The sequence below is a fragment of the Coregonus clupeaformis genome, chromosome 9 (assembly GCF_020615455.1).
Source record: "Coregonus clupeaformis isolate EN_2021a chromosome 9, ASM2061545v1, whole genome shotgun sequence".
NCBI lineage: Eukaryota > Metazoa > Chordata > Actinopteri > Salmoniformes > Salmonidae > Coregonus > Coregonus clupeaformis.
In genome coordinates this window covers 23,587,795-23,602,196 of record NC_059200.1, presented here as the reverse complement: position 1 = coordinate 23,602,196, position 14,402 = coordinate 23,587,795, and the positions used below count along the sequence as shown (strand labels likewise).

The 14,402-nt window shown below is 46.1% G+C and overlaps 1 protein-coding gene across 2 annotated transcripts in view; it reads right to left on the bottom strand.

Annotated features, from left to right (window-relative positions):
• The window catches only part of cntnap3 (contactin associated protein family member 3), a 218,777-nt gene that overhangs the window by 37,517 nt on the left and 166,858 nt on the right, over positions 1–14,402 (bottom strand). For both annotated transcript variants that reach the window (XM_041885548.1, XM_041885549.1), the window contains exon 17: positions 3,031–3,252. In XM_041885548.1, the coding sequence (XP_041741482.1) occupies positions 3,031–3,252 (222 nt within the window). The remainder of the gene's footprint in view (positions 1–3,030; positions 3,253–14,402) is intronic.

Genomic DNA, 14,402 nt, shown 5'->3' with positions numbered 1-14,402 from the left:
GATCATTGACAAGATTCTTCCGTGTAGTTCTGGTCTGATTCCTCACCGTTCTCATGATCATTGCAACTCCACGAGGTGAGATCTTGCATGGAGCCCCAGGCCGAGGGAGATTGACAGTTATTTTGTGTTTCTTCCACTTGCGAATAATCGCACCAACTGTTGTCACCTTCTCACCAAGCTGCTTGGCGATAGTCTTGTAGCCCATTCCAGCCTTGTGTAGGTCTACAATCTTGTCCCTGACATCCTTGGAGAGCTCTTTGGTCTTGGCCATGTTGGAGAGTTTGGAATCTGATTGATTGCTTCTGTGGACAGGTGTCTTTTATACAGGTAACAAGCTGAGATTAGGAGCACTCCCTTTAAGAGTGTACTCCTAATCTCAGCTCGTTACCTGTATAAAATACACCTAGGAGCCAGAAATCTTTCTGATTGAGAGGGGGTCAAATACTTATTTCCCTCATTAAAATGCTAATCAATTTATAACATTTTTGACATGTGTTTTTCTGTATTTTGTTGTTGTTATTCTGTCTCTCACTGTTCAAATAAACCTACCATTAAAATTATAGACTGATCATTTCTTTGTCAGTGGGCAAATGTACAAAATCAGCAGGGGATCAAATAATTTTTTCCCTCACTGTACCAGTGGGACACAGGTGTACAGAACACACGTTTATTGCCACACTCAAGACACAGTAAACAGGAAGTGGACCAGGTGGATGTGAACCTGATAGTGGTTTCTGTAATGGAACAGAAAGGGGAATGAATTACACAACAGTAATAACAGTGATGCTAGTAGCTATGTAGCATAGGCTAGCGGAAATAATATAGCTATATAACAGTATAGCAGCAATGAACAACACATAGCATACAGCCAGTAGCAGGTATTAGCATAACATCCTATTAGGCTTAACATAGAACACAGTATGTACAGGTCAACTAGCGTTAGCGAGGCTAGCAGTATTGGCTATTATAGCTAACGTAGCACACAGTATAGCAATATATATACACAATAGCAGCTATAAGGTGTTAGCAATAGGCTAATATGATAAACATAGCACACAATATATACAGGGCCAACTAGCATAGGTAATAAGTTAGCATGCTAGGTTAGGCTAGGCTAGCAGGTTGGATAAGGCCATGGGGACCGCCATCTTAGGTTGCATAACAATAACAACAACAACACTGGTCGGCTGCCATCTTAAGGCCTACGGCAGGAATGGCTATCAGATAATTACATACAAGCTTACAGTACAACCAGACATAAAGTGCCCTATCCCAGTATAGTGCACTTACGTAGGTCAGAGACGCACTAACACTAGCGCGTGTTGGAAAAGTCCAGAGCTGCAGGAGAAGTGGTCCATGGGTTGTGGCCCAGATGTTGATGTGCAGGGCAGAGGTTTTCTCACTCTGCCACTGCTTGCTGAAGACTGTCCTGGCACCCCAATGGTGGAACCAGCTTCCCCTGAAGCTAGGACAGCAGAGTCCCTGCCCATCTTCCGAAAGCACCTGAAACCCTATCTCTTCAAAGAGTACCTTAAATAATCCCCCTCATCACCTCGACCTCTCCCCTCCCCTCTAGCTCTGACTTTGCTAATAGCTACTTTATTGAGGAAAAGTGTACTTACTATGTCTGTGATATGTGGTTGTCCCACCTAGCTATGATAAGTTGAATGCACTAACTGTATAGTTTTATCAGAACCTGTCAGAAGGCAAAATAATTTCCCATTATAGCTGTCTGACGTAGTTATAGCATAGAATATTAAACATAGCTCCAAGCAAATGCATATCAATGGACAGATGATCTGAGAGAAAGGTTGTATGAGAATGCATGTGCGTTCACACACGTGTGCATGCTTGCACACACACACACACACACGCCGCACACGGACACACTAGAATCGTGTGATCCAAAGGCCAGCAGCGTGTCCTGATTAATGGTTATTTATTGAATGTGATAATGTTCAGTGTTCAGCAAACAATCGCCTCAGCACCTATCATCCAATAGGAAACCACAGAGGATCAGCACCTATCATCCAATAGGAAACCACAGAGGATCGGCACCTATCATCCAATAGGAAACCACAGAGGACAAGCACCTATCATCCACAGAGACAGCACCTATCATCCATTAGGAAACCACAGAGGACAAGCACCTATCATCCACAGAGACAGCACCTATCATCCAATAGGAAACCACAGAGGATTTGCATTTAGCCAATACTGTGACGGCGGCTGCTGCTTATAGGTGGCGAATCCACTGCAACTTGCTGTTGGAAGCAGAGCCCCTCTTTCTCCTATACACTTACCTCATGAACTATGTTGTACTGATCTAAAAACTTGAAAAAGGAGATAAATTGCACAATATTTCACACACCAATTCCATCTGGAATTATCGGTACCTATATTTGGAAGCTCTCGGTTCATAGTCTATGTTCACCACCGGCAGAGGAAACAGAGAAAACAGAAAATGTCCACTGGCACGCTCTCTGGCACGCTCCTCAAGGAGGGTGGAGACAAACAGGAAGAATCTCAGGGTGCCCCAACTCAAAGGCTGTGTCCCAACTGGCACCCTATTCCCTATGTAGTGCACTACTTTTGACCAGGGGCCATAGGGCTCTGGTCAAAAGTAGTGCACTACAAAGGGAATAGGGTACCTTTTGGAAAGCTGACAAAAACGGCATTACTACAAATGACAGACATCCCTCCCTGTGGGTAGGGCTGGTGAATGTAGGAAGCCTAGCAGCTCTCACTGAGCCATTTATATCACACGTGCTTATTCCTCTTAATGGCAGACCTGAGTTCAAATACTATTGAAATTCATTTCAAATACTTTATCTGTGCGTGCTTGAGCTTGCCTTTATGACCTGATATAGTAGTCCCACAACTGCAAACCCCGCCCAACTGCCCACTCCCAGGGCAGGCTAGATCAAACGCTTGAAAGATTTCAAACAGTATTTGAACCCAGGTCTGGTTTATTTCTGTCTCTAATGAGGGAGGGATGAGTAGTGGTCTGAAGCAGGAGGGTTTTCCTACCTACAAATAATTGACTGTTGAGCTGCAGATGGATGTGCCCGTCTGCGGGGGCCTTCTGTGTGGCGCTGGGGAAAGCGTCCACACGCAGCGAAGCCTCTTTCACGTTCCGCTCTGCTCGAACGCGGTGCCATCTGTCGTCGTTTAGCTCCACGTCGCCCGTCTCCACCCGCACCTCAAAGGGGCCGTTGCCCACGTCAAACGAGAATACCACCTCTGTCGGAGCTGTGGGGGGAGGGTGGGAGAGCGGGAAGGAAGGAGGAAGGAAAGGAGAAGAGGGAGGAACGGGGAAGGAAGAAGGAAGGGATGGAGAGAGGGAGGTAGAAAGAGATGGTCAGACACACCAGATAAGTAGCATTTGGATAGGAAGGTAAATATCCCACCATGCAGAGTGCAACATAACTATCAAGTTATAAAAAATGAAACCTCCACACATCTAGATAATTTTCCTCCTTTTGTCTCATATGAAAGGGTCTGAATACTTATGTAAATGAGGTATTTCTGTTTTTTATTTGTAATAAATTGACAAAAATGTCTAGAAACCTGTTTTTGCTTTGTCATCATGGGGTATTTTGTGTAGATTGATGAGGGGGAAAAAGTATTTAATCAATTGTAGAATAAGTCTGTAATGTAACAAAATGTGGAAAAAGGGAATGGGCCTGAATACTTTCCGAATGCACTGTAACTGTGAAGCTTTGTTGATGGTTGCTGTGACCTTGAGTATCAACAGGAATAGAGAAAGATGAGGGGTTGTCATGCCGATACCAGTACAAATTGGCCTGACAACATTGTGTTCCAGATATTTTCCCCCAGATATATCTCTCTCTCACACACACACACACACACACAAACACACACACTACATAAAAAACGTCCACTGCTGGCCTGGCACTAAACTCCACTATACTGTCGCTAGTTACAGGGAACTGCCAAAATAAAGTAAATACCAAAGTCTTAATAGAGCCAGAACAGCTTCAATGCACTTGGCATAGATTCTACAAGTGTCTGGAACTCTATTGGAGGGATGCGACACCATTCTTCCACAAGAAATTCCATCATTTGGTGTTTTGTAGATGGTGGTGGAAAACGCTGTCTCAGGTGCCGCTCCAGAATCTCCCATAAGTGTTCAATTGAGTTTAAATCTGATGACTGAGATGGCCATGGCATATGGTTTACATCGTTTTCATGCTCATCAAACCATTCAGTGACCACTCATGCCCTGTGGATGGGGGCATTGTCATCCTATGGGGGCATAGCCATGGTAGCCAACATAATGGCCTGCCCAGCATTTTTATATATGAACCTAAGCATGATGGGATGTTAAAGATACACTATGTAGAAATCGCTCAGCCATTTCCTGGTTGCTAAAATTCTAATAGTTTGCCTAATTTCAGTTTATGTGACAAAACAAGCAAATACAGTGTAGAGAATCATTAAACCATCTAAACCACTGTGAAATATATTTTCCATAACAAAAATATTGTATTTTCAGCTGTTTGAAGCTATTGTACAAAACCGAAAGTAAAAGACCCAAAAACGAAATTAAGAACGGGAAGCATAGAAATAACACATAGAACAGATCTACCGCTTCTTAGACTTGCAATCAATGAGAATGACAGATCTATAACTCACATTTCTATGTGAATTTGTTCGGGTTGCCCAAAAAGTTACATATTGCAGCTTTAATCGATTAATTAACTCAGGTATCACACCAATATACTTTGTATCCCTCATTTACTCAAGTGTTTCCATTATTTTGGCAGTTACCTGTATGTATTTTATTCCTTGAAAACATTTGTCACGCATTTTTCTCTTTCTTTTAGTGCATATGTTCATGCATGGCTTCTCCTGTCTGCCCATCTTATCTGAATGGATCATTTTAATGAACTAAAGTTGTAAAGTTGTGGGGCGGCTTGCTTTAGCTCTTTAAAATTATTTTTGTGCTAGTGGATTAAGTTTAAAAGTTGTACTTACTATTTAAAGCAAAGCAATTACATATAGTCAAAGTTACATTTAGTAAAATAATTGGTCAAACAGGCAAAGCGTCAATACAGGACTAAGATCGAATCGTACTACACCGGCTCCGGCGCTCGTCGGATGTGGCAGGGCTTGCAAACTATTACAGACTACAAAGGGAAGCACAGCCGCGAGCTGCACAGGACACAAGCCTACCAGACGAGCTAAATTACTTCTATGGTCGCTTCAAGGCAAGTAAAACTGAAACATGCATGAGAGCATCAGCTGTTCCGGACGACTGTGTGATCACGCTCTCCGTATGAGATGTGAGTAAGACCTTTAGACAGGTCAACATTCAGACGGATTACCAGGACGTATACTCCGAGCATGAGCTGACCAACTGGTAAGTGTCTTCACTGACATTTTCAACCTCTGTAATACCAACATGTTTCAAGCAGACCACCATAGTCCCTGTGCCCAAGAACACTAAGGTAACCTGCCTAAATGACTACCGACCCGTAGCACTCACGTCTGTAGCCATGAAGTGCTTTGAAAGGCTGGTCATGGCTCACATAAACAACATTATCCCAGAAACCCTAGACCCACTCCAATTTGCATACCGCCCCAACAGATCCACAAATGATGCAATCCCGATTGCGCTCCACACTGCCCTTTCACACCTGGACAAAAGGAACACCTACGTGAGAATGCTATTCATTGACTACAGCTCAGCGTTCAACATCATAGTGCCCTCAAAGCTCATCACTAAGCTAAGGATCCTGGGACTAACACCTCCCTCTGCAACTGGATCCTGGACTTCCTGACGGGTCGCCCCCAGGTGGTAAGGGTAGGTAACAACACATCCGCCACGCTGATCCTCAACACGGGGGCCCCTCAGGGGTGCGTGCTCAGCCTGTGCTGTACTCCCTGTTCACTCATGACTGCATGGCCTGGCACGACTCCAACACCATCATTAAGTTTGCAGATGAAACAACAGTGGTAGGCCTGATCACCGACAACGACGAGACAGCCTTTAGGGAGGAGATCAGAGACCTGGCCGTGTGGTGCCAGGACAACAACCTCTCCCTCAAGGTGATCAAGACAAAGGAGATGATTGTGGACTACAGGAAAAAGAAAATGACTGAGCATGCCCCAATTCTCATCGACAGGGCTGTAGTGGAGCAGGTTGAGAGCTTCAAGTTCCTTGGTGTCCACATCACCAACAAACTAACATGGTCCAAGCACACCAAGACAGTCGTGAAGAGGGCATGACAAAACCTATTCCACCTCAGGAGACAGAAAAGATTTGGCATGGGTCCTCAGATCCTCAAAATGTTCTACACTTGCACCATCGAGAGCATCCTGACTGGTTGCATCACTGCCTGGTATGGCAACTGCTCGGCCTCCGACCGCAAGGCACTACAGAGGGTAGTGCATACGGCCCAGTACATCACTGGGGCCAAGCTTCCTGCCATCCAGGACCTCTATACCAGGCGGTGTCAGAGGAAGGGCCTAAAAATTGTCAAAGACACCAGCCACCCTAGTCATAGACTGTTCTATCTGCTACCGCACGGCAAGCGGTCCCGGAGCCCGGAGCGCCAAGTCTAGGTCCAAGAGGCTTCTAAACAGCTTCTACCCCCAAGCCATAAGACTCCTGAATATCTAATCAAATGGCTACCCAGACTATTTGCATTGCCCCCCAAAAAAAAAAAAAAAAAACATACAGTGCATTTGGAAAGTTTTCAGACCCCTTCACTTTTTCCACATGTTGTTAAGTTACAGCCTTATTCTAAAATATATTAAATAAATACAAATCCTCATCAATCTACACACAATACCCCATAATGGCAAAGCAAAAACTGGTTTTTAGAAATGTTAGCAAAAGCCTTAAATAATTTTTAAAAAAGTATTCAGACCCTTTGCTATGAGACTCAAAATTGAGGTCAGTTGCATCCTGTTTCCATTGATCATCCTTGAGATTTTTCTACAACTTGATTGGAATCCACCTGTGGTAAATTCAACTGATTGGACATGATTTGGAAAGGCACACACCTGTCTATATCAGGTCCCACAATTGACAGTGCTTGTCAGAGCAAAAACCAAGCCATGAGGTCGAAGGAATTGTCCGTAGAGCTCCGAGACAGGATTGTGTCGAGGCATAGATCTGGGGAAGCGTAACAAAACATGTCTGCAGCATTGAAGGTCCCCAAGAACACAGTGGCCTCCATCATTCTTAAACAGAAGAAGTTTGGAACCACCAAGACACTTCCTAGCCCTGGCCGCCCAGCCAAACTGAGAAATCGAGGGAGAAGGCCCTTGGCCAGGGAGTTGACCACGAACCCGATGGTCACTCTGACAGAGCTCCAGAGTTCCTTTGTGGAGATGGGAGAACCTTGCAGATGGACAACCATCTCTGCAGCACTCCACCAATCAGGCCTTTATGGTAGAGTGGCCAGACGGAAGCCACTCCTCAGTAAAAGGCACATGACAGGCCGCTTGGAGTTTGCCAAAAGGCACCTAAAGGACTCTCAGACCATGAGAAACAAGATTCTCAGGTCTGATGAAACCAAGATTTAACTATTTGGCCTGAATGCCGAGCGTCACATCTTGAGGAAACCTGGCACCATCCCTACGGTGTGATATTTATTTTATTTTATTTTTTTAGATTTGCAAAGATTTCAAAAAACCTGTTTTTGCTTTGTCATTATCGGGTATTGTGTATAGATTGATGAGGTTGTAACGTAACAAAATGTGGAAAAAGTGAAGGGGTCTGAATACTTTCCGAATGCACTGTATAATCCATAGATGGCAGTTCCCATTCAAGTCAATACTGGCAGCATTTGCTAGTGTACCCATGAGTTTAACAGTCAAATTGCCAGGGTTAGAGGTTCCAAAACCCTTCTATGGATTATATGTCTATGGCCAAAACGCAACAAGCTGTTCAGAAGGAGCGATAGGAGTGGGAAATAGGGGCTCATGCATTGATAAGCACACCAAAGCACACCAAAGACAGCATTAACGATAAGTAATAAAATAAAGACGTAACTTCTAAAAGCCTATTTCACACCACAGCTAACCTTTCTTTCATTTTGATTTCGGCACAAACAAAAATGTGTCACTGACTTGCCCATGGATTGATGTTTCACCATTCTCTCAATGAAGAATTCAGCGGACGAGTAATATCCACCGTCGTAGTACGGATGAAGCCTGACCTGGAATGTGAAGATAACTGAAGCTGGCTTGCTTCATAAAATCCTGAGTAGATCTAGCTTTCTTCATAGTATACCACTCTGATCTTGTCCACATTCTGACTTTGCCCACATTTTCATGTGGGCACTCTGAATTTTACACATGGTATTAAAATGTGTTTCATATCCGTCCACTGTGTCCGCATTGTGACCAGATTTCCTGGTCCATCCCTGTATGCAAATTATTTAGCTATTCTTTTAAAATAAAATAAATCAAATCAATATTAAGACGCATATTGATGCCATAAGTCAATGATGCCACCTGTCAATGATTTTAGAAGGTGGGATAATTATGATTTAAATGATTTGACTGTCCACATCTGTCTACACTTGTAAGATGTCCAGACATTATGGGTCCCTGACTACCTCCGGAGGTGGTCAGGAAGATCTGATCACAATCAGATCACAATGCATCTTTTAATCATCTACACCTGTCTGAAAATGTGGGCACAAGACCAGGACAAAGGATGCATGTTAGAACCAGCTATAAACTGGGATCCTGAGTACCTCAAGTTGAAGGCCGACCGGGGTACTGCAGGCTGCAATTAGCAACTAAATTATCCTTCTAACTTCTTCTGTGTGCGATTTAAAAAATAATCTGTTCAAGGACATGCATATGGTGTATTAGGAGCAATTATTGGTAGCATGATTGTCTTCAAATTTTTTATTTATTTACACGAAGATTGACCACGAAGATTGCCATCCTGTTTTCTGCTAACAATGCCTGCAGTACCACGGTCGGCCTTGAACTTCCGTGGCTTCAATGAGACGGGGTAATCGTTCTCCCCTGTCTTCAACCTAGCTAGGAGCATGTTAGTAGGATTGGAGACGACTTTGTTTTGATTTCAAACATTCTTTGTGTGGAATAAAGAAAGACAGACTGACTGAACTGAGTAGGCTTATACAACTCTCATTCATATTCAAATGTCTAAACTACAGATGTTGGGTGTGAAAACTGAAAGAAGAATCAGCATAAAGCGGTCTTTCTGTCAGAAGATGGGTATAAAAGCAGGATCATGTGGACAACTCTGAATCATTCATGCTGTGGGTTTCAGATAAATAAAAGCATGATTTACTTTTGTAAAACGTCTGTGTAAATTAAGTTAGTTTTTAATAATAATAACAAATTGACATCTATAGTGCTTTTCATTACACCAAATCATCTCAAAGCGCTTGAAAAAGTAAAACAAACAAGAATAAAATAATACATATATATGATAGTAGGTCTGGACTACGATTTTCAGCCAGAGTTGAACGTTTTGAGTGTTTCAAGCCTCCAAAGGATGGAGCGACAGTCAAGAAGGAACCGCATGGCTTGAGTAGAGGGAAGAATAGCAGTGAAGTAGAGGAAGATGTCATCCACTCTGTTTCTGTGTAACCTGTTGGGAAAGTGATCAGAAGTTTGAAAGAAAATAAAAATACATTTTAGTGCAGTCCCTACCCATGCCGCTGATGTGCAGGCCCTACCCTACCTTAAGGATCTTTAAAATGCACCGTTCAGAGTATCAGCGCTTTACAACCTCAGCTATTTCAATATCTCTGACAAGGAGCTGACCTAATAAGCCAAATCGTGTTCAACGCCATGGAGGAAGATGATGTATTGCATTCAAGCAAATAATACTGTAATACTAGTCAGAGATGTGTATTGCATTTCAAGCCTAATCATATTCTAACACCATTCGAAGATGTTTAGGCCTATTGCATTGAAGCCAAATTGTGACTTACATCATTGGAAGATGTGTATTGCATTCAAGCAATTGCAAGCCAAATTCAGGCCCTAAGCTGAAAGCAATGGTCAGTCCACTCCACAGAGGTTCAGTGCAGGTTTTCCTTTCCCAGTCTGTATAAGCCCAGCATCTAACGACTTTTGTTTATGAACTAACTGAGTCAAGCATTCTCTCCACAGTGGTATCATCAACTCTATAACAGCTGAGTTCATCCACCCTATTAAAGCTAACTTCATCCACTCTATTACAGCTGACTTCATCCACTCTCCTTACAGCAAGGTGTTCAACACCTCTCGGGTGGTGTCGGGGCACAAGGCCAGGAGTCGGCTCACGGCCTGTCGGCAGGGTGACCGTTCGGTGGACCCGGGCACGAGAGGCAGGATGGGAGGAAGCCGCCCTGGTCGTCCTTTACGCGCAGGGGCTATCGGAGGGGATGAAGGACGAACTCTCCTTCAGGGAGCTGCCTGAGCGACTGGATGGCCTCATCGACCTCTCGGTGCGGGTAGACAATCGGCGTCGTGAGAGGGCACAAGCGAGAGGGATGACGCAAGGCGCGCCTCCGCGTCCCCCTATCAGCCCGGAGGCTTTCCGCCGATTCAGGGAGGAGACGCCTCAGGAGGAGGCTATGCAGCTGGGTGCGGCGCGCTTGTCCAGGATGGAGAGGCAGAGGCGTCTGCGCAATGGGACGTTGCCTGCACTGCGGCCAGGCAGGTCACCACTGCGACTCATGCCCGGAGAATCCGGGAAACGGGAGTGCTCGCTAGTATCGGGAGGGTGCTAGCGAGCCGGAACCAAAACCCCAACTCCAGAGACTCCCAGACTTTTCTTCCCGTTAGGGTTCAGTGGGCCCGCGCTGCGCCTAGGGCGCATGCACTGGTGGATTCTGGGGCCACGGGAAACATGATGGACGCGGGGCTGGCCCAAGGGTGGACCGTTCCGTTACGCTCCCTCTCCGAGCCGGTTCCGGTCATGCGCCTGGGCGGCCGGCCGTTGGGGTCGGGCTTCATCACCCGGCGCACCCGCCTGGACCCCGGAAGCGGGGAACGCATTCGATGCGCTTAAGCAGCGCTTTACATTGGCCGCAGTCCTAGGGCATCCTGATCTGTCCCTGCCGTTCATTGTGGAGGTGGATGCTTCAGACGTTGCGGTGTGAGAAATCCTGTCCCAACGGTTCCTCACGGATGGTAAGACTCACCTCTGCGCGTTTTCCTCCCGTCAGCTGTCCTCGGCAGAGCGGAATTACGACGTGGGGAACCGTGAGCTGCTAGCGGTCAAGCTCGCCCTGGGGGAGTGGAGGCATTGGCTAGAGGGAGCCGCCCATCCATTCGTCGTATGGACTGACCATAAGAACTTAGCCTACATTCAGGGGGCCAAGAGGCTCAACTCGCGCCAGGCCAAGTGGGCGTTGTTCTTCACCAGGTTTCGGTTCATGATCTCATACCGTCCGGGGTCGAAGAACACCAAGCCTGACGCGCTCTCCCGGCAGTTCGACACCATGGACCTGGTGGAGAGGGATGACCCCATTGTCCCAAACGCCCTGATTGCTGCCCCAGTTTTGTGAGGAATCGATAGGCTGGCCAAGGCGGCGCGCTCGTGACTGCTTCAGTGGGCGCACGCGTCTGACCTCACCAGCCATCCGGGGGGCGCCAGGACGTTGGAGTTCCTGTGTAGGAGGTTCTGGTGGCCATCAGCTTAGGGGGATACGCGCGCCTTCGTGGCTGCTTGCCCGGTGTGCGCGCGCACGAAGAGCTCACTTCAGCCCGCAGCAGGGCTGCTCCGACCCCTGCCTATCCCCAAGCGCCCCTGGTCCCACATCTTGCTGGATTTCATTTCCGCCCTACCCCCCTCTGATGGATACACAGTCGTCCTGGTCATTGTGGACCAGTTTACGAAGGCTGCCCACTTCATTCCCCTTCTCAAACTCCCGTCGGCACGGGAGACGGCTAAGTTGGTGGTGCAGCACATTTGCCGGGTCCACGGCCTTCCCCAAGATGTGGTGTCGGATCGGGGCCCTCAGTTCGCCTCCAGGTTCTGGAAGGCGCCTCCGTCAGCTTGTCTTCCGGCTTCCATCCCCAGTCGAACGGGCAGACGGAGCGTATCAACCAGGATCTGGAGGGGGTGCTGAGGTGCTACGCCTCCAGCAACCCAGCTATGTGGAGTCAGCGACTGGCGTGGGCGGAGTACGCCCACAACACCCTTCTCTGCTCGTCCACCGGCCTGTCCCCCTTCCAGTGCCAATGCGGGTACCAACCCTCACTATTCCCCGAGCAAGAGGAGGAGGCGGCGGTCCCGGCGGTCCAGGCCCACATCAGTAGCTGTCGCCGCACCTGGAGGCAGGTACGGGCAGCGCTTAAGCGGGCCTCGGTCAGGTCTCAACTTCAGGCCAACCGCAGGCATCGCCCGGCCCCGGTTTTTTGCCCGGGACAGAGGGTGTGGCTCTCCACGCGGGAGAGCCACACCGCGTGGAGTCCAGGAAGCTGTCCCCCTAGTTCGTCGGGCCATTCAGAGTGGTCTGGCGAGTCAACCCAGTGGCCTACCGCCTGCAACTTCCTGTTACAAGAGGGGGTTGCAGTTCCAGAGCGATCCACTAGGTGTCCTCCTCCAACAACCATAGGCACCTCCTCACTCACAGTCTGGACTAATCATGATCCTACTGGTGTCACCTGTGTTTACCTGTTCACCTGTGTATTTATGCCCTCACTTCGCTGTGTTCCCTTGCTCAGTTTTCTCTGCTAGTTTTTCTATGCTCAGCAGTACTAATCAGTGTCTGATCGGAGACGTATGTACAGGTACTCGAGAAGTGTTCTCCCTGTTTCTTTATAATTTCAATCATAGTTACTATTTCGTATTTTGTCTGTAAGCCTGTTGTTGGAGACTTATGTGCTCCGCCTTTCTTTTATTGTGTTAAGTCCGTTATTTTGTATCCTGGATTCGGGACCACCAGTAAAGATCCTTGTTTCACCATCTCTGCAGGATGCCTACTGTCTATCCTGCACCGCACCTGGGTCACACCTCACACCAACCCTTACATTTCACCAACTTTGTTTGCTATGTTTGGCAAAAGAAATTAAACAGTTAAATATTGGAGTAAGATATGATGATTAAATGCTAAGTCTCCTTTTATATGCTGCTGATTATATTATTTTGATGGCAGAAACTGAACAAGACCTGCAGAACCTGTTATTATGTGCAGTCAATTGGTGTAAAAGATGGAGACTCATGATCAACCAGATAAAAACACAGATAATGCATTTTAGAAAACCAGGTTCTAAGAGAAGAGTTTTTCAGTTTTGTTTTGGTGAAGACATTCTTGAGTTTACTAGCAATTATAAATATTTGGGCCTTTTTATTGATGAACATATTACCTTTCTATACGGAACATCTGCCCTGGCCGACTCTTGGGGGAGTTATAGGAAAAACTAAAACACTCAAAGATATTGGTTATGCTACGTATTCCAAACTGTAAACTTATTGGTCACATGCGCCGAATGTAGCTATTTGATGTAGCTGTGGTCGGGAGAGGTTGTGTTTTCTCTAGCAGGAGGTAAGCTTGGCTTCTTATATGGTGTTGAGTAAAGCTTAAACCATGTATTTAGATCGTAGGTAGGTAGTTGTAGTTAGGTATTGTAGGTAGTTTATTTAGGTAGTTATTTAGGTAGTTATTGTAGGTTTCCGTAGGTAATTATTGTAGGTAAGTATTGTTTACGGCGGAGCCCGGCGAAGCACGAGGCTAGCTAGCTAGCGGGTAGCTAATGGTAACGTTTAGCAACGGTGGAGAGTTGTTTCCAATGTTATTTCACGCTTAAGAGTACCTGTAATTAAGCCAGCTAGCTACCTACCATTCAGCCGTTTTTCTAACCTCATTATCTGAGCCATCAACGTTAGGTAGTTAGTAGCTACTGTACTTAATTACACCTACTGATTGCAGAAGACAAATGTTAGCTGGCGTCGGGTAAGTTTGGCGTTATACATAGCTTGGGCTTTGTCGAGTAAGGCTTAATTATGTATTTAGATTGTAGTTAGGTATTGTAGATAGGCCCGCAGCACGAAGCTAGCTAGCTAGCCGTTTTTTCAAACAAAGTCAACACAGTAGCCATTGCTAGCTAGCCAACACGACCAGCTAACTGTACTGCAGTAGCTAAATACAATATATTTGTGCTAGCTAGCCAACGTTTAATTTTTGCTGCGTTATGAAAGGAACTAGACACGGACACGAATTATCTGTTTAGTGTGTTAACACACTATTGGTAGTTTGTTGTAACCAAGTATTGGTGCTAAACTGTGTGTTATTGGATGCTAGCATGCTAGTTAGCTATGGCGTCATAGTTAGGCATCGTGGGCTGTTGTGGGTAGTTATTGTAGGTTAGCATTGTTTTCGGGCGGTGCCGGGTGTAGCACGAAGCTAGCTAGCTAGCCGTTTTCCAAACAAAGTCAACACAGTAGC